At 43.4% G+C, this 15,495-nt stretch overlaps 1 protein-coding gene across 1 annotated transcript in view; it reads left to right on the plus strand.

The window, feature by feature from the left end:
* Positions 1–15,495, plus strand: part of LOC109320050 — a 93,498-nt gene that overhangs the window by 18,108 nt on the left and 59,895 nt on the right. The window contains exons 3-4 of the mRNA XM_019549979.1: positions 8,775–8,891; positions 12,530–12,688. Coding sequence (XP_019405524.1) covers positions 8,775–8,891; positions 12,530–12,688 — 276 coding nt within the window. The remainder of the gene's footprint in view (positions 1–8,774; positions 8,892–12,529; positions 12,689–15,495) is intronic.

Below are 15,495 nucleotides of genomic sequence, written 5' to 3' on the forward strand. Positions count from 1 at the left end.
TCACTCGTCCTGAACTCCCCTCCCTTTTCAGTTGTGGCCCTTCAGGGCCTCACCGACAAGCCTCCTTAGCTTGTCAAAGTCAACTTGCCTGAAGTCAAGGACTTCTGTATTACTGACTGACTTGCCAGCTTTACGGCAGATGGTGAAGGTGATCAGCTCATGGTCACTGTCACCCAGCTTCCCTTTGATCATTAGGTCACTGATTAGGTCACTGATTAGGTCACCCCTGGTTGCCAGTATGAGGTCAAGCAGCGCTTTACCTCTTGTTGACCCGTAGACTTCCTGTGTCAGATAGAGGTCATCCATGCATGAGAGAAAGCTTTGTGACTGCTCGGATTTGGCTGAGCACTCCTCCCACGAGATGTCTGGATAGTTAAAGTCTCCCATGACAACCATACACCAGGAGCGTGCGGCCTCAGCCAATTCCCTAGTGAACTCCTGGTCAAGGTCTGTAGTAGACTCCCACCATAGTATCCCCTGTGCCATGTTCCCCACGGATTTTAACTGAGGGGGTCTCTAGTCATCCACTGGGGGTGCTGATGTTGGCTTGTAGGGATGCGTAACTCTCCTTGATATAGAGAGCTACACCCCTGCCCCTTTCGTCCACTCGATCCCTCCTGTACAGTGTATAGTCATCTACACCTGTGACCCAGGCATGCGTGGAGTCCTGCCAGGTCTCCATTATCCCTGTGACATCATAGTTATTTGCAGTTAGCTGGAGGACAAGTTCCTCCTGTTTATTCCCCAAGCTCCTGGCGTTTGTGTATAGGCACGCAAGTGTCCCCTTGGGGGGCCCTTGCCTTGCCTACAGTTTTTATTTCAGGGCTGGGGCAGGTGTAGTCTCCCTTAAATGCCTTGGCCTTCTGACTTTGCAAGGGTTGTTCAGCGGGCTAGCAGTGGCAGTAGTCCTCTCATCTCCCGGCAGGCTTCGTTTAAAGTCAGGTGGAGCAGGTCAGCTAGTCTGGCTGAGAAGAGCCTCCTCCCCAGCAGAGAGAGGTGGAGGCCATCTCTTCCCAGCAGCACACTGACTCTGGTGTAGCAGGGCACTAAGGTGCCTGCTACTGAAGATAGGAAATGGCTTAGCTGCCAGTTAGTAAGGCAGCAGGTGTTAGCTGTTGGAGCTGAGTAGATCAGCTGATTGCCAGGGGGTGAGGCTTGGACTTCATAAAGAAGGGAAGGCGGAGGCCAGAAACAGTTCCCCTCTGGCCACTGCAGGAGCAGGAGCTCTGCAGCAGAGAGCTGAGCAGCAGAGCTTACGCTGGCAGTTTGACCACTGCAATGATGCGAGGGGAGGGAGAGAACCCCTGAGAAAGGTATTGGAGAGAGCCAACATAGTTTGTGAAGTTGTGATTATTACACCGGAGGACCGGGCGAGGCTGTAGGGGTGGAGGAGGCCTCAGCAGGAGCTCCCCAGTAAGGTGGGGGAGTTCCTGGCACCACGGAGGGTGCCGCTTTGTGTGGTTGTCCCGACCCCAGCCCATAGGGGCGACTTCGGGAAGAGTCTAGGAGAGGCGGAAGCCCAGTAGGGTGCGGGCCCAGGAAGGTGGGACTAAGCAGTGGGGGGTCCTGACCCCAGCCCAGCGTGGGCATTACCGGGGCAGGCCCCAATTGGAAGCTCTAATTGGGGAGAGCCCAAGTTGGGCATAGATGGGCCCGAGTGTGGGCGGGGAGTGCAAGAGGCGCGAGGGAGGGCCCCAGTGGGGGCATAGAAGGCCTGAGTGCGGGCGACGAACATAAGGTGAGTGAGCAAGGGCCCCGGAGCGAGCTTGGAAGGTGACCACAGGCACGAGTGTGGGCATGGGGAGCACGGGACGCAGGTCAGGACGTGAGTGGCCGTGGAATATAAGGGAGGCAGGCCCGAGTGGGGCACTGCCTGTGAGACACGAAGCCCCGAAAGGGGAGTAAACCTGTTGGGGTTCCGGACTGGGCGAGAAGGGGCGCAGTCAGAGAGAGCCGCTCCAGGAGGGGGCGCGTGTATTGAGTTGGCCCTGGGATAAGACCAGCACCGGGACTCAGAGGAAATCCCAGCACAGTAAGACCGGCCCCGTGCCAAGAAGGGTAGGAAGGCAGCCTCCTTCACTGAACTAATAAGAGCAAAGACGTGGCGGGCGAGACGGAGGATGTGAAAGACCCAGACTTGGCACGGTAGACAAGGACACTAGGGGAGGTCACGGCACCCCTAGGGGCCGTCCTGCCACATCTGGTCATGGAAGCCAAAGCCTCCTCTGGATGCTCCATGTGCACCAGCATCACAGCATTCACAAACTATGCTGGTACTTCAAGGTATATAGAAAAAACATTTAAAGCTGTGTCTATGTCCGAATCACTGAGGCTCTGAATCGCCATCAAATTTTCAGATTCGGATTCAGCTGAATTGAATCAAGGACAGTGATCTGAAGCAACTAATCGAATCGCTGTCCGTGATTTGGGCTGAATCTGAATCCAAATTGAATAGGGCCTGCTTTGCACATCCCTAATAGCAATGAAGCAGGAAGACTCCCTCCTGTGGCCTCAACACTTCTGTCACCAGGACGCAGACATCCTGGAAGAGGATGAGGAAGAAGTTTCTTGACTGGATAAGAATGTCAGGACAGAGAGCTAGTCCTAGGGGGGGAGCAATGGTGGACAAGGAGTCAATGAAGGAGAAAGACTGGGAAGAAGATACAGGGTCAGAAGCAAAAGGGGTCAGATTTAGGAAGGACAGACAAAACATGCTGTAACTTTTTAGAGTATCCTCCCCTCAGAACCTGGCATAGAGCCCAGGATCATAAGTCCTACCATGCCTATACTACTACAAAATATCTGTGAAATCTCATGGTCAGATGTGTGTGTGAAAGAGAGAGCTACCCCTATAATGACTGGTTCATAGAGAACAGTTACTGTCAATTACCTTCTTGCCTCAACTTAGTATTGAGTCTAAAGGTCTTGCTCCTGCTGATGACCCATACAAGTATCAAAGTGAAGCTCCATGGCAGAATGTTTTGCTTGTTTCTTTTACTTTTTAAACTTAGTAAAGGATGTGCAGGCAAGCCTAGAAAACAATTGGATGCAAAGTCAAGCACAGGAAAGTTAGGAATTGTCAGAATTAGGTTGCCTAGGCAATCTTAAATCTGCCCCTCTGTATGCATTCAGGACTGACAAAACTGTGTTTAACTATGTGATTCCATGCTTTTTTTTTCTATGTGGCTTCAACCTCATTTGGTATACAGATTCACAGTTGGGGTCTTGTAGTGAAGGAGACTGGTGGGCCCTGTCTGGAATATTTTTTTACAACAGTTGCAGCAACTGGAAACATCTGAAATCAGTTTCTGAATACACAGTTTACTAAATGGTGTGGACACATTTTAAAGCAAGTGAAACGCTTAGTTAGTATATTGATGGATGCATCCTACCCAGATCTACTGTTGTACTACTAGACTGGACTTATCATAGGTGGTGGCAGGCTGAGGCTAAGGGGGCTCAGTCCCCCCCACAACACGGGGAGTGGATAGGACCGCAAGGCAGCCCTGCTGCAGGCTCCAGGAAGCTGCAGCAGGGGTGGGGGGGATGTGCATGCAGCCAGGATCACATCCCAGCGTGTGGATCGCTGGCTGCCCAGCATGGCAGGCAAGTATCAATCTATTCTGTGAAGACAAAGGGGCTGGAGGGGAGGTAGATCAAGGCCCCTGTGGTGAGGAAGGGAGCAGGGCACAGGCAAGGACAGGGGCAAGGACTGGGTTGAAAGGAGCCCTGTCCGGTCTTTGCACACCTCTGCAGCTGCCCTGGGAGCGGTGCAACACCACATGAGTGCCACTGCTGGACTGCACTGCACCTTCTGCCCCCATGGTGGTGGGATGCACGTGGTGTCATGTGGGTCTGGAGGCAGCAGCAGCTACTGTGGGGTGCAAAGCACAGCCCGCACAGCTGCCTCTGCCCTGTGCACAGATCGGAGGCAGGGCATGTGCCCCCAGGGCCTCCACTGGGGTGCACACAGCAGCAGGAGCCCCCTCACACACTTGGATGAGTTGCCCAGACTCCGACTGTCCCACCACCCACCCAGGATCCCATTCACCCCAGCCCCTGTCTCTTCCTTTGCCCTGTTCCCTCCTTCACCATGGGGGCCTCAATCTGCCTCTCCGCCCCTTCCCCCACAGACTTAGTTTTAGTTGCTAAGTGTAGTGGGGACGTCCATGTGCACAGTCCGCCTCACCCCAAATAATACATATGTTCTGGTTGTAAGTGTTGTTAGCTGAGTTCTTACTTCCTGAGCATAGTAATAGAAGGATTCCTTGCATCTTATTTACCAAAGTTTTTCTTTTTCTTCCCCCCAACTCCTCCCAAAAGGATCAAGTAAGGATCATGTGACCCATTTTCTTTTTCACTACAGGTTTCCCTTGATTTATGCTGTACATGTGTTCCTGGAGAATGGTGCATAAATTGAATTTCCATAAAGCAAACCCACTTTACAATGTAACAAATAGGGATAGGTTCCCATGGCCGTGAGGGAGGGAGGGAGTGAGGCTGGGACAAGGGAAGGGGCAGGGGGAGGAGTGCCGTTCCCAGGGCTGCACAATGCAGCAAAGCAGAGGGATCAGAGCGGCACTCACCCCAGCCCCAGCTGCAGCAGTTCTGGGAGGAGCTGGTGCCAGCTGCCTGCAGCCACTGGGCTGCACTGTGCTCCTCCTGGCCCCACTCACCTCTGCTCCTGGGCTGTGCTGTGCCCTGGTACAGGCAGCTGGTGTCAGCTCTCCCAGGGCCGCTGCAGCCAGGGCTGGGGTGAGTGGGGCTACAGCTCTTTCCACACTTCCCCACAGACTTACCTGCTTGGGTGGGGGGCATCTATGCTGATTGCATAAGAGTGAATTTACCTGTATATAATGAATTTTGGGTCTAAATATTCTCATCGCATAAGAGCTAATTTGCATATAAAGAACCCGCATAAACGGAGGGAAACCTGTACATTGTAAGCTTGCCCAAAGGGCATTTTTATTGTTTAGGGTTTTTTCTTTTTCTTTTCTTTTCTTTAGCGTTTAATACCTTGCTTGGGTACCACGACTGGGAAGCCCAACTGAATGGCCTTAAAGGGTTTCAAACTTTGTTTTCCTACCAGAAGTTCTTTCTTGGTGATTTAATCATAATTCCTTCTTTGTGCATGCCAAAAAATAAAAAATCAGGTTCACTACTGTCAAAATGACAAAAGGGGGAGAATGGGGCTGGGTGGGATGCATGCCAATAAGTGTACCTGAGACTGAGAGCCTAGGAGTGAGGCTGAATACAGCCTACTCCCATGCCAAGGAGCAGCTATGTTACATTTTATTTGGGGTTTTTGTTTTGTTTTGTTTTGTTTTGTTTTATCTGGCATGCACAGAAAATGTGCATGTGGTTATTTTCCTGATAGCAGTAGGGAGACAGTATAGGCATACCCTCGCATGCTGGAAGTAGTGTAGCTGCTGCAGGAATATGGAGCCTCTAGCAGACTGATTTACCTTGCTTATCTGTGATCTCCCTCTTAGACTGTTTCTGGTATCCTACAGTTGGCTCAAGTATTACTACACTACACTGCAACCTGCAGTGTAGACCTGCCTTACTGCGATAAATGACAACTTTTGCAAGCTGCCTTTGTTTTTGGGCCAGGGATACAAATGAATTTTCTGGTTACAAGTTCAGGAAATGGCCACAGACTCCATAATAGTCCCTCCTCATATGGATATATTTATGAAGTACCTATTTCCCCATTATATTTTTCTGTTGATAGTGCCTCAAATTGCAAATATAGATCATTATGCATCAACTAAAATAATTATATGTAAATAGCAAATTGCAATTAATATATAGACCAAAGATATTTTCATGCACCCAAAATTTTAAAGGGCACACAGAGAACCCAGCACTGGACAGTCAGTCCTCAGTGCTGGACTGCCCATGCACCTTTTAATCTTGCAGCTGAGCAGCACACTGATGCTGGGCTCCCTGTGTACTGGAAAGCTTAAATGGCCTTGCAGGTGGCCCAGCACCAGGGAGCTGGTTTCCAGTGTGGGGCTTCCCACATGTGGACAAATTTAAAGGAACTGGGGGCAGCTCCTGAGTCTGGGCTCCCCATAGGGTGGCCATTAGTCCTGTTTTATATTGGACCATCCTGTTTTTAAACTCTTTTCCCCTTGCCTGTTTCTGAATGAGGAACAGACTGCAAAAAGTCCTGTTTTTCAGTTCATTGGTGGAAAAACATATTAATCATTTGTCCTCATGATTCAATTAGCTGTGCCTAGAGGTAGGATGGTGCACAGCCAGGAGGGGCAGTGTTCCAAGCCATGCTGGATGGGAGGGAGGTGTCCTTTTTATGATGGTCCCACCCCTTGCTGCTGACTGGCAAGAGTACCCAGTGGCCCCACCCCTCACTACTGATTGGCTGAGCTGGTGGCAGCATCCTTCACCAAGGGGATGTCCTGTATTCTGGGGATGCATCAGTGGCCACCTTAGTTCCCCATGTGCCCTTTAAATGAACATGCCACACATTGAAATTAAAGTGCAATATGAATCAGCCACAAAGATATTCCACATTTAATAAGTAACATCTTTGTGACTGGTTTGCCATTTGTATCACAAGATAGATTTCTTGAACATGCAGCATGCTACAATGTACAGTACTATTAACACATTCACACAATAAATATTATTCTAGAGGGGGACCACAATCATGTGCTTGTGTCTCTTACAAGCACTATCTCCAGCATCTTCAAGGAAGTAATTTGATATATTTGGAAAGTAAAGTGCAAGTGCTTTTATTGTCTGTTTATTTCGTGAGTCAAATAACCAAGGTGGCATTCAAAACTAATCTCAATGTGGGGAGTGTATGCATCTCCATCAGTGATTTTAAAAAGTGCTCATTACACTTGCTACTTCCTACGGGAGCTACAAAATGGCCTTTTGTGGTGGCCATGTGGCAATAATTGTCTCTGTTCTCCACTCGTGAGTCTTACAGCAATGGATGTTTATGCAAAAGAGAGAGGCGCATTGGTAGTCTCCTGTGATAGACTTTGTTTAGCCCTTCATAAAGAATTTTTCCTCCCCTTACTCCATTAACCTGCAGCACAGTAAAGCCATTTTAGATTCCTACCGGTGATGCTCATAGGCACTTTAATTTCAATTGTAATTGCTGTCATGGCTGTCTCTTCCATTTTCCCACACCATAACTTTGTGTGCTCATGCAGACCTTTTGTGGAACGGGAGCCGTTAGGATTATGTCTGTTTGTCTTGTGTCCTTGGTAGCAAAGAACTCCTGACAATGAAAGGGGGACTCTTCCTGCTGTGAGCAATGTGCTTATTGAGCAAAACTTTGATCCCCACCCAGACGCACATTCTTTGTATATAGGAGGGGGGAACAGTTACAAACCAAATCTCAAACACATATTTTGCTCATCTTGAGCTGGATGCATAAAGATCCTTAATCAAACAGATTACTTTATTTTTCCCTGATTGTTGGGGCTTCAAGTCCTTGATCTGAAACTGAGCTGAGCTGAGGTTATAGATTAGTACAGAGCAGGGTACTCACTCATCCCACAGTCACCCTATAACCCATCTTCTCTATCTACAGTTCCCACAGAAATCTCAGGTTCAAAGAATATTAGGTCCCTATTTTGAATATGTTCACTCTGTAAGTATTGGGATGGGCCCTGCTCACTTTCTAGATACAGCCTGAAAGATATGTCTTCCAACTAGATAGGGTAGTGCCTACAGTGTAATATAAAGACAAAGTTAAAGGTACTTAAGAAATCCTAAATCAGGATAATGGGAATTCCCTGGCATTCTAATATTTCTCTTATTAAATTATATTGTTCTAATAAGATTGAAAAGATATGATGAAGGTTTCATCACTAGCTTACTGGCTATTTGTTTGATGGTCTAAGATTCTTTTTTTGGTGGTCTGAGGATTTATCTGTGACATCTTGATATTCCAACAGAATTTCTCTGAAAAAAAAAAAACATGCCATGTGCATTAGTTTCATAAGCACACTCCTGAAACTTTGGATCTTACATATACTTTACAAAATCTGTTGGTGTCAGTGGCTTGAAAGAACTTTGCATCATGTGGAGCTATTACCACGTGTGCTGGGAAACTACCAAGGCTCCTTGCAGCAACTTGCAGAATGCTGTCTCTAGAAACAATAAGATTAGGGCAGCTAAGAATGCCTTAAAGCAGGCATTGTTGCACGTACATTATTTCCAGACTGTGCAGAAACATTTCTTGATGAGAGTTTTCCACTTTAACTCCCATTTAAAGAAGTTTTTTTTCCTTTGTTTAGACAGTAATTAAGTCTAGGTTTGAGAGTGTGTGTTACCTTCCCCCCCCCACACACACTTTTTTGTAAAAGACAAAATTCCCAGTAAGCAAATGAAGTGATACTTGAAGATTTTACATTTCTCTGGGGGTGGTGGAAAATTGTTGGTGATCAATCTGCTGTCCATACACATATGTTAAAGTCAGCTACTGAAAGCCTTGGAAACAAAGACTTATACCCATGTACTTCATTCTATAGAATATATTGCTACCCAGTTTTATTACCTAACTATAAGTGAATGAAAATACTTTAATGAATCAAAGCATTTGTGTATTAATTTGAAAATATACTTCTAAAATATATCCCAAATTTTGTCACAACCCTATTTGGATGTTCTTCAATGAAAGGCAGCAGGAAGCAAGAGTTCTGTTGTGCATTGAAGAGATGTAACTATGTACAATGTGGCAATTGTTTTGAACCAGGAGAGTTCACCTCCATGTTTTGATATCTCTTGTCCAGGGTGACGAAAACCAAAAACAAATGATCAAAGATAAAAAAAGGCGGAAGAGTAACAACCAGCCAACACTTCATGAGGTAGACAAAGAAGAAGTAATGAAACAGGCCCTTTTGGAACAGGTAACTGTAGTGCAATATGTGCACGTAGCACAGTAGTTGAAGATTTAGTAGTTTCTAACTCAGTAGAACTGGAATGATCACTGCTCTGACTCAAAGGATTTTCCATGTGTTGTCGTTGTCCTGGTGGTTTCCACAGTGGTTATTCAATAAAGCTGTTCATTAGTTGGCCAACGATAAAGTTAATTCTGTGCATACCCACTGTTTAAATTAGTGGTTTATTGTAAGTAAGAGGGGAATGGGCTTAACTATCCAGTTCTAATAATAGAGTCCTCCTCACAAAGGCACTCCAGGTACCTAAAGACTAAGGGCAAACAGGAAGACTCATAAGATCTAAGTGGTCTAACTACCAGCATAATTCACAAGAGAATCAGGATACTCTTATAGCTGATGGCCTTTTAGATAGGGCAGCTTGCTTACTATTGCCATACTTTGTCACTGGTTGCACACTGTTTGAAGATAAGCTATTAGAATACACAGCTAGGTATCAAATCAAACTAAGCTCAGCCTTATATGGACAACATGAATACCTGTTTCATTCTGTGACAGTTGTCATGTGTGATATGAAGTAAGGCAGTTTGTTTTTAAAGAAACCATCATTTAAACATTTGCTTCACTATGCAGTCGTAACATGGTTGGTGGATACGAGGGCATGTCTACCACTATTGGAAATTGTATGCTTTGCATGCTAGCCCCAGCATTGCTGAGCACTAAAGCAGATTTTCCTTTAGGTCAGGTGTTTCCCATAAGGTTCTGAATGGCAGTGCCATGCAATAGTGGCATGGTCATGATGTTCTGGGGGGTGCCAAAGCCTTGTTACTGTACTGAGGTGCAGCAATGGGTGTTTTTTCTGTTCTGTCTAAGCCTCCAATGTACTTTCCTTTCAGGAACCCAAGTCTTGTGAAGTTTTGTTTCTCTTATTTTCCCCTCTTCTTTCCATTGAGTTTTTATACATATACAGTATGTGCAATATATACAATATGTTGCCCTGGCTAAATGGTAATATATATGATGTATAAACATTCACTGGATAATTGACGTACTTCTGTTACCAGGGGCCCCAAGAAACAGAGAAAAAGAAAACATTACACAATAAACCACACTCTGTGAATGGGATTTGCAGTTTACTGGGGCTTGAACCATGGAAATTCCCCTGCTGTGGCTAGGGCAGAGTAGATAAGGAGGTGCTCCTCAGGGAGGATGGGACCAGTTTTTGCTGAACCAAACTACAATCAACATCGCCACCTGCTGGGGCTCATCTTAACTTGTCATCTTTGCTGTAGTTACATTACAAGCATGTTCCAAGAGACAGGACCTTGTCTGGCTACGTATTTATTGCTGGTGCATGACCTATTAGTACATTAGCACTTTAAATGAATGCATAGCAAAGGCTCCAATTCTTGTGTTCTTTATGATGTTACAGTTAAAGACACAGGATCAAGTGGGGAAAAAAATGAAAGGAAATAGTAGCAAATTAAACCTGTTCTCCAGCCTCTGACCGTCTCATCCCAGCTAACCAGTACTGGCCTGTTACATTTTCATTTGCAGCATGTTATCTTTCTGTAAGATATTCAGTATAATGGCTTCCTGCTTCATCAAATGAAAAATAATCGGGTCTTTACCTAAAGCACCTAGCATAGCCGGTGTTCCAGCTCCCAGCAGGTGATTGGCTAGCATGGAGGTTGTATTAAATATTGTTCCTGAGAAGCCCAAAGGATCCTGGAGGTGTTTTTGTTATGCAGTTACCTTAGCTGCGTTTTGTTGTAATAAGGCAATCCTAAGTATATCAAAGATCTTTAACTTTTTTTCCTCCTCCTTTCATGTAAAGGCACTGGAAAGCAAGTAGTGTAACTAGAATCAACTATTCAAATAGCGTTTTTTAAAGGGCTTTTATTTTTTTGAGTCATGATTTTTTCATACACTCCAAAAAGAGCCTAAACTGAAACCACTTTAAGATTTTTTCTTCTTCCTGGGTTTTATCTGTCACCTCAGAAGTATGATTGCAGATGCTTTATTCTTTCTAAGGGTGTACTTGGTAGCTGTGTTGGTCTGAGACAAAAAAGACATACAAAAAAACTAGAACTGTTGGCTCCAAAATGATACTTTTTATTAGACCAACTGGAAAATGGTGAGAAAATTGTCCTTTTCTGCTATTTTCCAGTTGGTCTAATAAAAGGTATCATTTTGGAACCAAGAGTTCTAGTTTTTTGTATTTTATTCTTTCTAAGGCTTTGTACAGAGCATTCCTCTAAAGCTGACGTATGACAAGAAATGGCAATGCACCCTTGTTGCAGGTTCTCTATTGTGAGTGCTACTTAAAAGCAGGTGCTTGAATGAGTGGGCATTTTATCAGAATGTAGTCACAGCTCTGTGTGCATGTAGCCTATAACCATGGTTTCGCTGGCAAGGAGGTGGTGGTGAAATGTGAAGTTAACCAACACGATAGAATTATCTGCTTTCAGACCAGCACGTATGTTTTGCAACTGGAATATTTTCAGTTTTCTACAGCTACTTTATGAACAGCTTTTGTATATTTTAAATAAAATCTGAGCTCCATTGGGTCTGTCCCAGGCAATTCAAATCTTAAAGGAGTTTTTTTCTTTCCCTTTCCAGAATCCTCCCCTCCCCCTGCAACTTGTTTACAAAGGAGGGTTGGTTGTGACTGAGTGAGCCTAATTTTGCTTTAGGGGCAAAATTCTTTGCTTACTTCTCCCTTGGATTGCACAGGATGTCACTGCAGACTTTGGAAGAGCCCTGTGTCTACTGCAGGGGACGGTACTGTAGGCTCAGCCACTGGGTGGATGAAAGCAACATGTTCTTCTGCCCCCTCCCCCATGCAGATGCTTTACTTTTTCACTGATATGTCACTCAACACAGTGACAAGTATCAGAGATTCTCACAGATGGTACCTCCTATTATTTCTTCAGGAGCAACTCCAGATGCTCCTACCTTACATTCCCATGTTCTCCTGCGTTGAGGGTTAGGTGTCCTACTTTCCCATGTACTCCCTGCCTGTATTTAGAATACAAGTCAAGTAAGTACCTCTGGTTAGAATTTTTTTTCCATAGTAATTTTCCCATTGGGAAAATGCCCAATTTGGTCAAAAGTGAAACATATTGTCAAAATGAAATATTTGGTCAAAAATGAAACTTGCCACAAATTTCAAACTTTCCTGTTTTGAAACAAAAATTGAAAAAATATTTTACAAAGGTTGAAATGTTTCATTTTACCCTCTTGTGGAGGGGAGGGAGGAATTTTTCTGATTTTCTATTTCAAAATGACTTGTGTTGGTTTTTAATACTAAAAATACACTGTAAAAGTCAAAATTAGAATGAAGCACTTTTGTCAAAACTACATGCTTTTATCTTCAATGAGTGGGTTCATTTTTTCAGAATTTCATATCATAGGTGATTTCAAACTATTTTGGGTTCTGTTCTAGAATGGGAAAAAATGAACTAGAGACACAAACAGCTCCCTGAAATAAAAAAACAATTATTCTCAGTCAGTTCCAGGAATATGCCTACATTTTGAATAGGAAAGTCTACCTGAGACTAAGAAATGGAGACTGATTAGGGGGAAAATGGACCTTATATTAAAAATAAATAATAATCCCAAACTTAATATGGATATATTTTTTTCAGCGTCATCATGAAATGTACAAGAATCTCCAGAAGCTGAAAAATGCCATGTATGCACACCATAAAGATTTACTGAATAAGAAAGTTCAAGAGCAGCGAATTAAGATCCAAATGTCTGATCTCAGGTTCAAGCAAATTCTTGAACATCAAAAAAGAAAAAAGGTAGGAATTTTATTTGGGGGAGAAAGGGAATTTGTTTACTCAAAGTATAGACTGGGAAATGTTGGTAAGAATGGAAGACTTGAATGGAAACCTTCTTTTGCTTTCTTTTTGAATTTGAGAGTTGTTTCAGTGTTTGCAGAAGTCTTGCACACTTGCATAAGATTTAACTAGCTGTACATCCCTGTTCCTATTGAAGGATTGGCAGTTTGGTTGATTGATAGTTTGTAAAATATGGTCATTTCCAACCAAAGGACTTTCTGCAAGCAGAAAAATGGCTAAAAGCCTGACTCTGTTGCTTAAGTTTTTCCAGGCTAAGATTAAAAATGCTCTTGTCTGAGTCACTAAAAAACTGATAACAAGTGATATAATCAGGAGATATGCTTCCTTGTACAGAGTAGGGTAATTATGTTAAACTCATGAAAGTACTAGGATGCATCCCCAGTGGACCTGGCTTTTCAAGGCAGTTTTGCAAGTTGCTAGCAGGGATATTTAATTTCCTACCAATATCTAAAATCTGTCCCTTTTAATAATACATTTGTATCTCTCAGGGCTTCCATCTCCAGTAAGGGTTGTCCTTTCTCTTCCAGTTTACAATATCTGGTCTCACATGCTATAGGAGAACAAGGAGACCATTATTTGGTCCAGAAATGGGGAATTTGCAATGGCTGAATTAATAAAAGGAATTTGATTTGGAAAAAATAGTCTAGTCCCATTTTCTTCTGAAAGTAATAACAGCAGTTGTAAGAGCAGGACTTTACGATACATGTTTTCTTCATTTCCCATGCCTGCCCAGTTTTCCATTCAGCTGACTAGTCAGAGCAACAGGGAAAACTCTGGAGTAAGGAAGGTACAGGTTCAGCATAGACAGCCTTATTTTGGTGGCTTACATTTTGCAATAAAGAGTTTTAAAAACACATCACAGTCTTGAGGCAGAGAAGAAGGCTGGCAGGCAAATGGTGAGAATACACAGAAGTGACTCATGAACAGTAGTTACTGGTAAGTAACTTCCCTTTTTCTAAGGATATTGAATGCAAAGTGAACTATATATGAGACAATAAAATGTGTTTTTCTATTTATCATGCAATAATTAATTACATCATCATACCATGTTTTCGTTACATAATGTACTTGTGAAGGCTGCAGCATACAAACCAAGGTTAAATTTTGGACCCCCTGTTTAAATTGAAGTGAAATTACAAATATCTCCTTAGATGAATTAGAGCTTCTCAGAATTCTTGTATGATGGTGATGTGTTCTCCGATAAGAATGACTAACTGGATAAGCATGCAAATTTTACTGGTATCTTCTCTGTTTTTTTAAATGCAGTGAATGCCTACGCTGTTAACACCAGTGAACATCATAATAGTACTACCTAGTGAAGCTCACCATCATTCATTTTCAAAAATCTTTTAGAATTTGTTAATTGAGTAGACGGAACGTAGCCCTCTTAACATTTGCAGATTCAAATGTTTCACAACAAGATGTTCAGTATTAGTACATATGGAAGATATTAGCTTTTTCTGCTCTTCTCTGGAAGCGGCAAATGTTGCATCTGCTATTTCAGTATCAGCTGCTCTATCCACCTTGCTAAAGGGACCTTTCTATATTTCTCATGAGTGCCCTCATTTCCTCAAACCAGCTGGTTTCCACAGGATGGCTTCATATGGGACTTTGTGCTTTAACAGCTGTATATATTTGTTTTACCTTTTCCAGTATTTCCTTCTGATTCTGTTGTAGAGGAGCTCTGGTTGGTAAGGGACACTGAATCTTTTGCACTAACACATACACATTTTGCACTGGACTAGCTCCTTGGCAGTTTGTATGAATATTGGGCCCTCAGTGTTTCTGGGAATCAAGCCCTGTATGTAGTTGACTAAGGCCCTTTATGTAAGTGACTAAGTAGCAATGAAACTGTTCAACACATGCAAAGGAAAAGTCTGAACTGCTTGGGCAGCTATCTTTCCTTGTTGTAAGCTACAGTCCACAAATATAGTAGAGCCCAAAATGACATCTCTTCCCAGGGTTTGATTTTGTTTATATACCTCTGTGTTTTATAATGAAGTCTAGCTCAGTCCTTCTTCTCAAGTTTGATGGTTCTATGGTTTCTTTGCAGATTTGCTTAGTTCACACCTTGGATACTTCTCCAAAGACTGACTTCCACCTTCCTTACGAATAACTGAGACAACAGAAACTGCTTAGTTACTTGCCCCATACAATCAATATAAGATAACAAGCTGAGATATTGCAAGCAATTACTGCCAGCTTTACACATACCTTGGGGGGAGGGTTTATCGATGTACAATATAAAATTAAAAGTCTGGGGATATAGCTTATTGTAGACTTGACTCTTATTCTCTTGTTTATTTTTTACGTTAGAAATTCTATTCATATGTCACTTTTCTTAGAAGACCCAACAGAGACCTGGAGCATTAGTCAGTGGCTTTATACTCAATTGTATTAACTAGAGAATTTCCCTTTTGAGAATTAATGTAAATCTCCTTTTGAAGAAGCAGCCAAAAAAACTGAAACTGGGTAATAAAGCATTCTGGACCTTGGTGATTCACTAGAGGTTAAATGGAAAAAATGTAGAGAGAGCATTTCTGGATGATGCTTCATCCTACATTGAGAGATAAAGCTGAGGACTCCAATATGTGCAAGTGTTTTGGATTTTGACCTCAGGATCAATTAGTTATGCAATTCATGTTGGTGCAAACTGACTTTACTTACGTTAATAAATGGGACTTTTTATATGAGTAAAGGACCTACAATCTAGCATGTTTCACATAGTGACACTTACAATGATGTGA

This window comes from Crocodylus porosus, unplaced genomic scaffold, assembly GCF_001723895.1.
Source record: "Crocodylus porosus isolate Cpor-Errol unplaced genomic scaffold, CroPor_comp1, whole genome shotgun sequence".
NCBI classification, from domain to species: Eukaryota; Metazoa; Chordata; order Crocodylia; family Crocodylidae; genus Crocodylus; species Crocodylus porosus.